Source organism: Lithobates pipiens, unplaced genomic scaffold (assembly GCF_037356315.1).
Source record: "Lithobates pipiens isolate NorthernLeopardFrog02 unplaced genomic scaffold, aLitPip1_a1.2 Scaffold_25, whole genome shotgun sequence".
Lineage (NCBI taxonomy): Eukaryota > Metazoa > Chordata > Amphibia > Anura > Ranidae > Lithobates > Lithobates pipiens.
The window spans coordinates 194,537,818-194,552,844 of NW_027507787.1; the positions used below are offsets into that span (position 1 = coordinate 194,537,818).

The window sequence follows — 15,027 nt, forward strand, 5'->3', positions numbered from 1 at the left end:
GTTCTGCAATTAATACATCAACATAACAAACACATAAACATAATCCATATAGGATCCCAGCAAGCAGCAATGTAATGATGGAAATAAGCGGTTTGGCACTTTCATACTGTTTCTGTCAGTAGTGATGACATGTTTGTGTTGATTAAAAAGAAATGATGAACACAGAAGCTAAAGTGCCCACTTGTTTGTTTGCTAGATAGTCGCATATTCAAGCAAACATATTTTAAAGTGTGTGTTCAGTCAAAATTATTCTTTTTTGTTTTGGATGGAGTTGGGAAGGATTAGAGCCCTTGACTGGTTTTTACTTCTATCCATGGATTTATTAGGGCTCTTTTAAAAGGGTGGCTGTGTCTACTGTCCTCTGAAAAGCAATCTGCGGTGGATCTCTTTTCAGAGGACAGTAGAGCAATGGTTGCCCAGCATTGCCTCCTGAATGCCTTTTTTTTTATCTCAGGGATTTTGTATAATATATATATATATATATATATATATATATATATATATATATATATATATATATAATTATATATTTTGTAAAATACCACATTGCAGTTATGATTGTGGCACGTTCCCAGGACCCATGTAAAAAACACCTTAAAGTGGGGTGCCCCTAAAAAAAAAAAATTTAAAGTCAGCAGCTACAAATACTGCAGCTGCTGACTTTTAATAATCGGACACTTACCTGTCCCAGGGTCCAGCGATGCGGGGGAACGAAGCCCCCCCCCCTCGTTCCCCGCTCTGCTCGCGGCGCCATCATCCGTACTGCAGGCACCCAGCTGTGGCTTCACAGCCGGGCACCCACTGCGCACGCGCGAGCGGCGCAGGGTGCCGTGATACACTGCACAGTCATCTGGGACATGTGACAGGTCCCAGATGACTGTGCGGCGCGAGGGGAAGTGATGTCACCAGCCCGGGCAAAGAAGAAGGCAGACTACGAGGGACCCCCTAGCAACAGGCATTTAGAAGTGAGTAAAAGTTTTTTTCCATTTATTTTTTTTTTTTTAAGAATTTTAAACACTTTTTTATTTTTTGGTGGCAACACCACTTTAAGCAGGCAAAGAAAGAAAATTGCTACATTTCACCATCAAACACAGTCAGTATTGATGGGCGCTACTGTATTCTGCTGGTGGAAAGCCTTTCCTGCCAGTAGAACGCTATGATCACTATTATCAGGTTATAGCGCCTTATAGTGATCGAAATTTGGCCAGTTTGGGACCGGACAAATCTTGATCCATGTATGGGCACCCTGGTTGTACACAAGGCGATCCAGCGATCAACTTGTGTACAGCCAGCCTTTCGGGTTTTTCTCAAATGACTAGTGCTGTTGGCTAAAATCTGGCGAGATTAATCATTGCGTTCTGCCAGCAGGGAAGGCTCCCTGTGCTCCCCACTGGAAGAACACAATAGTGCTGTGGAAGGGATTCCACCATCAACACTGAGGCTCCATGCACATTGGACGTTAAAATAACGTTATAAAAACGCCAGTAGCTTTGCAGTGAGTCTTTCAACGTTTTTTAACGTCTTTGCAATAGCGTTTTTCCACGTTAGCGTATTTTAGCCTTTTTTTTTTTTAATGGATCAAAAAGGTTAGAAAACGCTGGTGAGCCTTTTTTTTCAGTGTTTATTAAAGTTTATCAGCGTTTGGCGTTTTTTGTTGCCAGAAAACCAAGACTGAATGGGATTTTGTGGCGTTCAGAAAACAACCCATAAACTCCACTGCTGATAAAAGGTCAAAAAATTCCATGTGTGCATGGACACATAGGATAACATAGAGGGGAGTTTATGGGCGGTTAAAAAGAAAGAAAAAAAAACGCCCAAACTCAAAAAAACTGTCGTTTATGAGCTCCAGTGTGCATGGAGCCTGAATGTGGATGGAAGGATGGTGGAAGGAAAGAAAATTGCATAATGTATGGCTTGCTCTACTCACTCGCTCTATCATGAAGACAACAGTTTCAGCAGACAGCTAGTGAGGAAAATCTGCAACAGGGACACAGGCAGCAATAAAGTGCTGATGGGGACTCTAAAATCCCTCTACTCTATTTAAAAGTATTTTATCTGTGTATGTGTTGCTGTTGCAGATGGCAGAAGTTCTAAAGCTGGTCATACAGTAGGGATTGGCAAAACTCCCGCAGTGGCTATTGTATTCTGACAATTGGCACCAGTGGATGTCATATAACCGAGGAGAGGAACAGAGGAGAAGAGGGGAGGAAGTCACATTCATGGGTCAAGGTCTGCTTTAATAACATCAAATATGCAATACCCAATTGTTACCAGTAATATGAAACAGTCTGCTCGCTATCTGTATATTCTTCTTACTGGAAACACTTATAATCCTTTTAAAACTAAAAAATTTACAAAACATCAATTGCCATCTACATCTGAGTGTCTTTTCTGCTCATAGTAACCAATTCGATACTAGCAGGATTATTAAAGCGGGAGTCCGCCGTTTTTTTTTTTTTAAAAGCCAGCAACTACAAATACTGCAGCTGCTGACTTTTAAAATAATGACACTTACCCGCCCAGCGCGCCCGCGATGTCGGCACCCGAAGCCGATCTCTCGATCGTCTCTCGGGTGCTGCCGCCGCCATCTTGGGTATGGGAATCAGGAAGTGGAGCCTTTCGGCTTCATTTCCCGGTTCCCTACTGCGCATTCGCGAGTCGCGCTGCGCAATAAGGATGGTCCCCGCTGTCGCTGGGATCCGTGTGTTTCCCAGCAGGCAGCGGGGGACCTTCGGAAAGGGGCGTAGATTCTGCCGAAAGGAGCGTACCTTCTGCAGAATCTACGCCGGAAGTGGGTGCAGATACCTGTACTGTACAGGTACCTGCACCCCCTCCCCCCTGAAAGGTGCCAATTGTGGCGCCGGAGGGGGTAGGGTTCCAATGAGCGGAAGGTCCACTTTAGGGTGGACCTCCGCTTTAAAGTATAACTGAAGGCAAACCTTTTTTTTAGTTTTGGATAGATAGAGGGATTAGAACACCTGTCAGTTTTTATTGCTGTCTGTGCCCCCCGTTAATCATTGAAAGTGAAAGTAAAAGAAAATCCCAAATTTTGGATTGTCCCCAGAAAAGTGATAAAGGGTAACTTTTCCAATGGAGACACTAGCTTTGGTGACCTGGGGATCTCCAAGGAATTTTCCAATGGAGACACTAGTTCTGGTGTCCTGGGGATCTCCAAGGAATTTTCCAATGGAGACACTAGTTCTGGTGACCTGGGGATCGCCAAGGAATTTTCCAATGGAGACACTAGTTCTGGTGACTTGGGGATCTCCAAGGAATTTTCAAATGGAGACACTACTTCTGGTGACCTGGGGATCGCCAAGGAATTTTCCAATGGAGGCACTAGTTCTGGTGACCTGGGGATCGCCAAGGAATTTTCAAATGGAGACACTAGTTCTGGTGACCTGGGGATCTCCAAGGAATTTTCCAATGGAGACACTAGTTCTGGTGACCTGGGGATCGCCAAGGAATTTTCCAATGGAGACACTAGTTCTGGTGACTTGGGGATCTCCAAGGAATTTTCAAATGGAGACACTACTTCTGGTGACCTGGGGATCTCCAGGGAATTTTCCAATGGAGACACTAGTTCTGGTGACCTGGGGATCTCCAAGGAATTTTCAAATGGAGACACTAGTTCTGGTGACCTGGAGATCTCCAAGGGATTTCCTCTAACTTCCTGTTTGGTTACGAAATAGGAAGTAAAGGGAAATCTCTGAAATGGAACACAGATGGCGGAAAAAAAGTCTGACAGATTATAACTCTCCCTTGCTCCATCCAAAATGAAAAAAAAAGTTGTATCCATAGTTCTACTTTAAGTTAAGCCCTGCAAACAGCAATGCTAAATGCAAAAACCCATGTCAACCAATCAAAACGTGTCTTTTTTTTCAACTAAACAGCACATTGCTATGGGATACTATGCACATCATCACTGTTCTTACCTTACAAAGTATGCAGCTCTTATTCTTCTGGTGCAGCTACTAGAAAGAAATTACGTGACCGGTTGCTAAGCCCAGTGAAGACACTTTATTTTATTATTTATATAAATAGAAAACAAAACAGTACCTTTCATTGACTGCACCTTCTTTGCGCAACCTGGGACTTGAGGGAAGAACCAATGGCTCAGAAGATGTTGGTGTCATCGTCTTTTTGGGGAACGGCCTCTCAGAGTGGAGAACACTGCGTAGCTTCTGAGTAAAGCTCAAAGAGTCAGTAGGTGGAAAAGTTGGGCTTCTAATTGCTGGCAAGGAAGGTACTGGCTCAGCTGGTGGTGTCTCTTGGGAAGAACTGGTAGAAGAAAGTTCACTTCTTGATATATCTGTATCAGGAGCTGCTAGTGGAACAGGTACCATGGAAGAATCCTGCTGGTTTTCAATAGATGTATCTATGCTATATGTTAACAATTCCTTAGATTCAGGTTTAGTCTGTATGGATTTTGTATCTGCAACTGAGGAGCCACACGTTTCGTGTGCAATATATTTTTCTTGCATGCTAATCACCTCCATGGGAGTCACAGCCAAAGCTGAAGTTGTTGAGTCATCAGAAGGAGGGCTTATCTGCTGAGATGCATAATTTGTCTTATTTTCAGTTAAAAGTGGCTCATCAGATAGGATTTCTGTCTCCTTGACAGCAGAGCATGGCAAGTCAGATAGAATTTCCATCTCTCTTTGTATCAAGTCTAAGTCATCAGACTTTTTTGCTGTCTCTTTAATGTCAAGAACATCCTCTACTCCCGTTATAGATGATTGAGAGCCTTCTGCTACAGCATCAGTGCTTTTAAAGTCTTTTTCATGAAGTTCTTGTTTTTGATCATCAGAAACAAAGGCATCACTGATTTGAAGACTAACTGTTGAATCCACAAAGGTTTCATCTTTCTTCTCGGGAAGAGGACATGGAGCTTCTGGGGTTATGTCTTCTTGACATTGGACATCAGAAGGTAAAGTTAATGCTGTTGTACTTTCACATGTTTTGTCTTGTTCAGAATGAGAATTTTCCACGTCTAAGTCTTGTTTGGTTGGTTTCCCTAAAGAGAATCCCAACTCTTCATCGTAGACTGTTTGCTGTAGAGTAACAGGTGCCGAGTATTGCATGCTAAGAAACTGATTGTTGGGCTCTACATCCAATCTACAGTTTACTTGAGAAGACAAGTCATTCATGACAGATAAAGTATCTTCTAATGCAGTTCCACCTTTACCTTTGTTAGCAGTGAACTTGTCTACATCATCTGTATGAATGCTTGTATGCTCCTTTGCTGAGCTGATGATTGCTCCCTCTTCGTCAGGCCTGATATGAAGCACACCTTCAAATCTCATCTCAGGATGCGTTTCTTGAGGGTGTTTTTCCTCAAGAGTAGTGTGATGCTGACTATTAAGTGCTTCCTCTGCTTCAACACCATGTGCATGGGAGTTTTCTGAAAGTTCACTCTTTGACTTCACAGGTTCTGCGTATTGGGACTTATCTTCACACACTTCTGCAATTCTGTCCTCTATCTTAGAAGTCTGGGAACCAGCTTTCTGGTCATTATAATCTAAAGGATATGCTGTTTTAGAACTTTCCAGGTTCATATTCATTTCATCTGGAGGATATACAGTAGTATTTACCGGGCTCTCCATTGGTTTATCCAATTCTTTCTTTGCAGGCTGTAATCCTTCTGTAGACATGGCTGTGAGCACAGGAAATAAACCGGAGGGCTGGTCTCCAACCAAAGACTTTAGAACTTCTAGATTTTGCTGATTCTCCCCTACTGAACTTCTTTTATCGCTCAAAATATCCATGGCCTGATCAATGTAGTTAAACTTTCCCACTGTTTCTTCACTGGAACCTTGCTCAATGTCACCAAGAAGTGGTGCAAGCTTAAATGTATTATTGTTTTGTGCTGGCATTTGTGGATCGTCAATTATGGATTCAATGTCAAAGGAGACAGTACCGCCTATAGACAATTCTGGTAACTGGTCATTTTTTGCCATTTGGAGATTTTGTACCACTACATCTTTACTAGAAGAGTTATCTATGGCATTATGTTTTATAAACTCTATCTGATTTTCAGCATATACGTTTGTCTTACTCTCTGGAAATATCGATGTTATAGGAGTTACAGTTTGTACATTGTCAATAGCAGGAAGAACAGGTTGCAATACCTGTTGTGATTTGTTGTTCTTCTCTGGTGTTATTAATGTTGTAGTCTGTGCGATTTCAGATTCTAAGGCTAAACCACTAATAAGTGTTTCTTCACCTGATTTATCATAGCCATCCTGATATAAAGGATCATTACTGATGTGCATATGAATGCCATCATTGTTTGACTTTACAGACTCCTTCTTATTTTCAGCACATACCTTTGTTGGATCCTCTGGATGAATGTCTGGAGTTGTATTCTCTCCATTATCACTCGGAGCAAGAAGAACAGGTGACATTTCCTGTTTTGCCTGGAAGTCCTTGTCTGATGCATCCACTGTTGGAAGTAGCATGACTTTAGATTCTGAGGCTAAACCAGGAAGAGGTGTAACTGTCTTGTCAACCCCATCCTGATATAAGTGACTTGGTAATTCTTCAGTAGAATTGTCCATGTGGATATAATCATTGCTTGGTTTTACAGAGTCTTTTTTAACTTCAGCACATACCTTTGTTGAACCCGCTTGACAAATGTCAGTAGGTTCATTCTGTCTATTATCACTTGGAGGAAGAGGAACACTTGGGATTTCTTGTTGTGACTGGAAGCTCTTGCCTTGTGCTTCCAACGTAAGGATTTGGATGGCTTCAGATTCCATGGCTATACCAGGAGCAGGTGTTTCTTCATCTGTCTTTTCACAGGCATCCTGATAAGGAACACTTGCTGTTACTACATTAGCATCACCCACAAGGATGTTATTGTTACTTGATGACATTTTCATAGGGATGTCTGTGTCAGCTGGCATTTGAAGCTGGTTGAATGCATTTGCTGGTATTCCGAAATGGGCTGTAGGAATCCCAGTATCTGCTGGTATTCCGAAATGAGCTTTAGGAATCCCATTATCCGCTTTATTCGTACCTGCAGATAGCTCTACATTTTCCATTGGCTGACCTTCAGTCTTTGATCCTGGTAACTGATTTTCCTCTTTCACATAGTCAAAGACATTTGACTCAGTAGCCAGCAGAGCTTTACTGCCCCGCAGTTCTGCAACATCTTTGTCACCAGCGGTAAAAAGAGTCTTGTCCATTTCATCATTTATGACTGGAGAGGCTGAAATACATGCTATTGCAATGTCTGGTGTTCTGGAAGTAAGCACTTTGTCCTCTGATAGTGATCCGGTAACATCAAGACAGGGCAGTATGTCAGAGATCAGGCAGGGTGTGTCCTTTGAAGACGCTTCTTGTTGATTTAATATAAGCAAGGGAACGTCCTCGCTTTTTGTAGACCTGCTCTCCAGGTTTGGCTTGTCATTGACTCCCTTAATGTCTTCCTTTGTAAATGCAGAGGCGTTCTCTAGTACCTGAACTTTGGACGAATCTCTCAAGTTGTAATCTGACTTGAGGTTATGTTTGTCCAAATCAGTCAGGAAAAGTGATTGTAGTTCACAATCAATATCATAGCTTTGTCTTTGATGTGCAGGGTTTACAAACATGTCAAGCCCACTTTGGTCTGGGCTAACCTCTGTCATGGTTTCAATAGATAGAATTTTGCTGCTTTCATTCAGTGAGTTTGTCTGTTCCCCTTCAGAACTTACCATATACTTACAGTCCATAGCAGACCCAGTTTTAAAGAATGGTGGATAAAGGCTCGGAGGAAGAAGGCAGACCTCTTCTTTAGAAAATATTTCAAGTGTATTTAAAGGCTGTGCTGGTACATCTTGCGAAGCCTGGGTGGATGGGGAGTATCCCATATCATCAGGACACACAGAAACTGATAAATTAGTGGTTTCTATATCAGTCTCTGCAGCTTTTCTAAGATAGGTGGCTGAGCTTACACTGTCACTTTCCAGCTTTTCATTGCCATTACTCTGCATATAATTCTCAACATTCCAAATAAAACCATCTTCTCCTGGAATGTGTTCCTTGGCTGTGCTACTGAGGCTCGAAAGTTGAAACTCAACTTCGTTTTGATCAACTAGCTTCACATTCTGAATTGGAGTTACTCGGTTCTCACTGGATGACTGATCTCTGAGCGCTTTGTAGCGGCCATATTGTGATTTTTTTGTAATGTCATTTTGTAAGTCAGGGCATGGCTCTGCCAGATGTAATGCCAATGTATTGAGAGAAAAAGTTGGCACATCTTCCAAAAGTAAGTTGTTTATACAGCTCTGTGGCTTATTGTCCTTTGTCATTTGTAATGTATCATATGCTCGATTCATTACTTTATCTTGGTCACCTGTAAGAGGTTTCTGCAAAATATCTACATTTTCTAAGGGGACGATCTTATCGGCAGGTGCAGACAAAATTTCAACAGCTGTTTCCTGACAAGGCTGACTTTTCTTAAAGCCACCGTGGTCATTTAGGATTATACTGTGTTTGTCACTGGCCAAGTCAGTGGGAGGTACAATACCAATCTGGAGGCCTGGATCATTGTTTATATTACATAACGTAGCTGTGGTACCATTAACTGCATGGGGAGATTTGGATCCTTCATGCCCTATTGGAAACTGGCCACTCGTTGGGCTCAACAAATCAGAAGGATTTGTATTTTCAACAATGACTTTTAATTCATCTACCTTTAATTCTATATCTGCTCCACCGTCTTTTAAATTTTCTCTGCTAAAATCCACACCATCTATTCTGGGAATTTCTTTCGGGTCAGTTTTGATCTCAGATTGAATGTTCTCAGATAAATTCTTCTCCGTTTGATCAGCCTTATTGTTCAGGTCATTAGGAGACTTCTTAGCGTCACTATCAAAATCTTCTGATTGTATGCCAGGAAAACTGTGATCAGATGTAATTTTACCCATCTGTGCCAATAGTCCTTCTACCCCTGCAGTCCGATGCTGTTGATTAACCAATGATGTAATAGGATTACTGTCAGTTGAACTTTTCTCTAACACTATTGGACTTGGGTCAAACGCCTGAACTATAGGGATGACTCCACTATAGACCAAGCTATCTGGTTCGGGTTTACATGCAGTGCCAAGTTTTTCTTTATTGCTGTCTGAATTTCCAATGGTTGTTAAAGGCGGGATAAGGTTGCCCTGACTACCTGTCTGTATATTCACACCATCTGTATTTAGATTCTCGGCGTCATAAAAACTGCACAACTGTTTCTGTTCTGTCTGAGCAGTAACATTATCTCTGGATTCTCCTTTTTCTTGTTTAGATAGTATATTGAGGTTCTTTTGCTTTTGTATTGTGTCTGGCGGCACTGGTTCTTCATTCCTAGAGAAGATCTGTGAAGGTGCTGGAATCTGCTGTGGAGTTCCAGTTACAAGTTGAATATTGGGTTCCCCTAGATTCCAACTGCCATAATCTAGAGTATTATTTGCATTAAATGGAGTAATCGAAGTGTCTGCAATGGATGCTGTTATATGTTCAATACCAGCTAAATCTGAACATTCTGCATTTTTCTCTTGTGCTTGTACACCATGGGAATCGCCAATCAGAGAAACTGTTTTTTCGGGAGATGGCTCAGTATACGGCATCCATACTGTATCCTTCCTGTCTTCTTCTTTTTCTCTAACAATTTTTTCTGGCTTCACTTGCTGCCCCCATTCTCTGAGTATCCCAATCAGTCCTATGTCTTCTGGTTCACCAAAGTAGTCTTCTTCGCTAGTCTCCTCCCTGGAGATGGATGTTGCAGTCAGTAAGGAGATTGGTACAATTCACTAAGAGCTGTAGATGTGCAACACAGGATGGCAAGCAAAAGATAGCCAACATAAGCAGTAAAAAGCAAAAGCTACAGCCAAGTAAAGGATTAAGAAACCACAGAACCATGCACCACATGCTGAAGAGGGCAAAGGCAGGTAAGAACAATAAGTAAAAAAGTAGCTGTCCAAAATGTGCTGTAATATGTGGAAACCAACTAAATCTTTTGTCAGTCTCTGAACTATGCAAAAATAATGACTTTATATACTATTTCACAGCACCTATCTGTCCAGTTACTTGTTATTGATGGAGTTTTTCAGTGTAACCAAAGTGTGGAAATTTATATTAGCATTTTCTATACAGTAGAAGGGAAGGGATCCTTTTTACAGCTGTCTACCTAGAATTGTATCTATAACAAATATACTAGCATGGCAGATATGGGGAGATTTACTAAAACTGGTGCACACAGAATTTGGTGCAGCTGTGCATAGTAACCAATCGGCTTCTAACTTCAGCTTCTTCAATTAAGCTTTGATAATAAAACCTAGAAACTGATTGGTTACTGTGCACAGCTGCACCAGATTCTGTGTGCACCAGTTTTAGTAAATCTCCCCAATAGAGTCTGCCAGGTTAATGTTCAGAACAGAAGGATGATTTTAACCACTACAATACAGGGCACTTTCACCCCCTTCCTTTCCAGCCCAATTTTCAGCTTTCAGCGCTCTAGCGCTTTCAATAACAATTGCGCGGTCATGCTACACTGTACCCAAATGAAATGGTTATCATTTTGTTCGCATAAATAGAGCTTTATTTTGGTGTTATTTATTCACGACTCCGTTTTTTATTTTTTGCGATATAAGCGCAAAAAAAGCGGAAATTTGGAAAAAAAACAATATTTTCTTTTTTCTATTTGAAAAGAAATCCAATAAAATCAAATTTTGTCATAAATTTAAGCCAAAATGTATTCTGCTACATGTTTTTGGTAAAAAAAATTCCGTTAAGTGTATAATAATTGGTTTGTGTGATCAGGGACATATGTACGCAAATGATCATGTACATATGTGTGCAGGTGATCACGTACATATGTGTGCAGATAATCATTGGGACATGTGATTTTAGTGGGACATATGTGGGGGACATGTTTTTATTATTGGGGACATGTGTTTTTATTATTTGGGGACATGTATGTTTTGGGGACATGTGTGTTTTGGGGACATATGTGGGGACTGTGTTTGTACTGTGTGGTGTGTTGTGTGTTGACACTAGACTGGTGATCAGTGAGTAAAAAGCTGTAAAAAACAGCTCATACTCACTGATCATCAGCCGGCTGCAGCGTTCTGCTCTCCTCTCCTCAGCGATGACTTCCGTGTGATGAGAGGAGAGCCGATTGCCTAGCAACCGGCTGTTTGTTTACATCACATGACGGCCGTGATTGGACACGGCCCTCATGTGATCAGGAGGGCCAATCACAGAGCCCTCCTGCCGATCTGAGGTGTGCCGTGTCCGGGTGACACGAGCACATCGGGATCGCGCCGCTGCGCGGGCACGCGCGCGCGTCATCCCGCTACTTCTGAAGGACGTTCCTGAACGGCCTATCAGGAGTAGACGGCTCCCACCCGGCCGTATATATGCATTGGCCGGGTGGGAAGTGGTTAATATATGGGTTTATTATGAGAAATTTATGATGTAGGACAGTGGTCTCCAAACTGCGGGCTGGGGGTCGAATGCGGCTGTTTGCCTGCCTTTGTGTGGCCCTTGGGGCACTATTCTTCCACTGATACCAATAATGGGGCACTATTCCTTCCACGACACCAATGATGGGGCACTATTCCTTCCCCTGACACCAACAATGGGACACTATTCTTCCCACTGACACCAACGATGGGGCACTAATAATTCCCCCAATACCAAAGATGGGACATTGTTTACTCCCACTGATGCCAGGGCATTTTCTACTCCCAATGGTCACCCCCCCCCCCCTCTGAAGTCTGAAGCACAATAAACTGACCCTTTGTTTAGAAAGTTTGGAGACCAATGAGGTAGGACAGCACTAGAAATTCTGAAGCAGTTTTACCCCTTTGAATTAAAGTGGATGTAGACCCGATTCATGAAATTTGAGCTGGGCACATATATCTGCAGTGTTTTCTTATCTCTCTTCAAAGCACTATGCCCCATAGCTGTCTCCTGCTCTGTTCTTCTGTTATCATCCTGATAACTTCTGACAAGTTCTCTGTCACATATGATAAAAGCAGCTGGAGTTTTGTGTTGGGAAGGATGCTATAACTAGATTAGCACAGAGCTGAACAATTTAACATGCAGTTCTGAAAGTCTCTACCTATGAGGAGAGGGGGTGTGTGCCTTTCCTCCAATCAGCTGTCATGGCTGTATGCCCAGACTTAACTGCAGTGCTAACAGGGAAGAGAAAATCTCCTAACAGATCTGAACTTTCTAAACAGTATATAAAGAAGAAGACATTCATTATCAACTGCCTGGAAGGGGTAAATCTCAAAATATGTTTATGCAATGAAATTTTTTTTTTTTTATACTCCTGAACACTTTACATTCCCTGTGTATAAAAACACTTGATTGTGTATGCAGACAAGTAATCAATGCATAAAATGGGAAGTTCATGTATATATATATATATATATATATATATATATATATATATATATATATATAAAATAATATCCAGTTACCCGTGATATAAATATAACCTGTATTGTGGACACTGCCAACCAGAAAGAAAGGACAGCAATGGACTCCAGCCAAACAGATGAAATCAAGGCAAGCACAGCAACCAAAGGGAAATTTACAAGTCACCCCTGTTAGCTCAGCATGCAAAGAATGTAAACGAGTCTCAAACCTCAACACAAGGGACCTCAAGCAGCAAAAATGAATTAGTTATATTGCAAACAGTTCAGTAAAGTCTCCATTTATTGTTGTTCAAATGAATTTAACATGCATGCACACTATCATACAAGTAATGTAAATTCTGCATATTTTTTTATAGCAATCTTGGTGGATTAGCTCCCACTAATAGTTCTGTATGTGCAGCACTACATAATATATAGGAAAAATGAGGGAACCTATCTGATATTCTGTGTAGGCAGCGGCATGTAGGTATGTAGAATTCAGTTTACTGCAACATGGAGAGTACTTGTTCTGAGTTAGCAAAGTTGCAAATTGTAATGGTCTGTGCTGTCTAATGAAATAATTCTGCCAGCAGCTCAACTCTCTCTACTCCTTTCCAAAGCACCGTCTCTGTTTACATTGGAGATCAGAAGACTGGAAGGCTGCAGAGTCACTACTGGGAGAGGGCGGCAGGATGAACTCAGCTGCTGACAGAATGACCTCAACAGTCCCTGCTGTGACCTTTAACAATGAATTGATTCACAGTGCCTGCAGCTACAGAGGTCAGTAAGGCTTAGTTTATACTTGTGGTTGGGAGGCAGTAAATATAAGTGCTATGCTGCATTTTTTACCAACTCTCAACCCCTCCCTTCTTAAGCTGCAAAGGCAGCCAGACAGGGTTATATATGATGTTTTGCACAGCAAAAATTACCCACCCACCCACACACACATTGGTTTTGGTGGGTAATAACACCACGAAACGCAACCCTTTGAAGTTAATGGGGCTGCGCTCCAACCGCGAGCCAAATACTAGGCTCAGGTTTACAACATTATTCTTATTTAAGGCCATTCAGCTGTTAAATTCAGGAGCCAACGGTATTGCCTCTTCAATACTGGTCAGCCGCTACTATGTCACTCTGTAAAAAGCGATCCATCGTGGATCGCCTTTCACAACCCAACACAAGTGTAAAGGGATCGTTTTAATGTTCATTTACTATCGAGGGAACTTGTCACAGCTACCAGGCCTCACTTCCTCTTTCTTCTATTCTTTTCCTTCTGTTCTGATGTTTTTCTCTGTCTAATGACCCAATGGGGGTTATTTATGAAATGCAAATCCACTTTGCAGGGAAAGTGCACTCGGAAGTGCAGTCGCTCTAAATCTAAGGGGTAGATCTAAAATGAGGGTAAGCTCTTCTGATTTTATCATCCAATCATGTGCAAGCTAACATGCTGTTTTTTATTTTCCTTGCATGTCCCCCTCGGATCTACAGCAACTTAAAGTGGTTGTATACTAATTTTTTTAACTTTTACCTACAGAAAAGCCTATAATAAGGCTTACCTGTAGGTAAAAAAAATATCTCCTAAACCTGTACGGTTTAGGAGATATTCCCCTCGGTATGTGCCGCTGACTGCAGCGGCGCATGCGCACAAAGGGGTTCTCGGCTGAAAGCCCGGCAGTGGCCGGACACGGCCGGGATGAAATCTCCCGCGCGCATGCGCGGGAGTGACGATATCGCGGCTCCGGCCACTCACAGCGCCGGAGCCGCGATACCCGGAAGAAACGCATAGGGAGCATGTCAGCTCCCTCTGGGTGGATCGGACCAGATGTCGGGGCCTCGTTGTAAGGTAGAAAGGTAGAAAAAAAACAAAAAAAACATCTGCGGGTTTACTCCCGCTTTTACTTCCAAGTGCACTTACAGTGCAAAGTGGATTTTCCTTTAGTAAATAACCCCCCAATGTCTCTTATTTCCATGAATGTTATTACGCACCCTTTATCTTGGGTCACTTGTTATTGCACTGACTGTATATACATTAAGGACCCCTCCTGGGACATTGTTTCTTAGGGAAGTAGGGAATTCTGTTATTGAATTTACCTTTCACAGTCTTTTTGCTCGCCCCTATTCCTAATAATAATGTGTCTATTGATCACATTACCCTTTTAGGAAAACAGATCCTCTTTGAGTAATATTTCAGTGCATTGCATTTATTCTTCTGATATTAGTTTTCATGTACCTTTTACTTTATAAACCTGGATTGTCTTTGTAATACTTTGAAAATTGTTAATAAAAATAATATATTCAACCTTAACGTTCATTTACTACTTATAAGGAATCTTTAAATAAAAAATTAAACATCCATAGCAGTGATTTTCAACCAGGGTTCCTCCAGAGGTTGCTAGGGGTTCCTTCAGCATTGGGTAATTTCTGCCTCTCAGATAAGTTCCCACCGACACCATTAATCTTTTTTTTTCTTTTTTAGCTATCTGTAAGGAGGTAATTCTTCCCAATGACCACAAGTGTAAGGACCATTCTTCCCACTGACCATCACACTAATGTATCATGAGTTGTAGATTTCTAATTTTTAGCAGGGGTTCCTCGAGACTGAAGAACTATTTCAAGGGTTCCTCTGTGTTGA

At 41.8% G+C, this 15,027-nt stretch overlaps 1 protein-coding gene and 1 long non-coding RNA gene across 10 annotated transcripts in view; one reads left to right on the top strand and one right to left on the bottom strand.

Annotated features, from left to right (window-relative positions):
* TACC2 (transforming acidic coiled-coil containing protein 2) overlaps positions 1-15,027 on the bottom strand; it is a 295,989-nt gene that overhangs the window by 150,380 nt on the left and 130,582 nt on the right. For 6 of the 9 annotated variants that reach the window (XM_077455366.1, XM_077455363.1, XM_077455361.1 and 3 more), the window contains exons 6-7: positions 4,060-9,735; positions 3,936-3,974 (exon numbers count right to left, since the gene is read on the bottom strand). In XM_077455366.1, the coding sequence (XP_077311492.1) occupies positions 3,936-3,974; positions 4,060-9,735 (5,715 nt within the window). The remainder of the gene's footprint in view (positions 1-3,935; positions 3,975-4,059; positions 9,736-15,027) is intronic. The other 3 variants (XM_077455365.1, XM_077455369.1, XM_077455362.1) reach the window with 2 other exon arrangements.
* The window catches only part of LOC143930783 (uncharacterized), a 93,663-nt gene continuing 83,426 nt past the window's right edge, over positions 4,791-15,027 (top strand). Inside the window, exons 1-2 of the long non-coding RNA XR_013262828.1 lie at positions 4,791-4,930; positions 13,016-13,175. This is a non-coding gene — a long non-coding RNA (uncharacterized LOC143930783). The remainder of the gene's footprint in view (positions 4,931-13,015; positions 13,176-15,027) is intronic.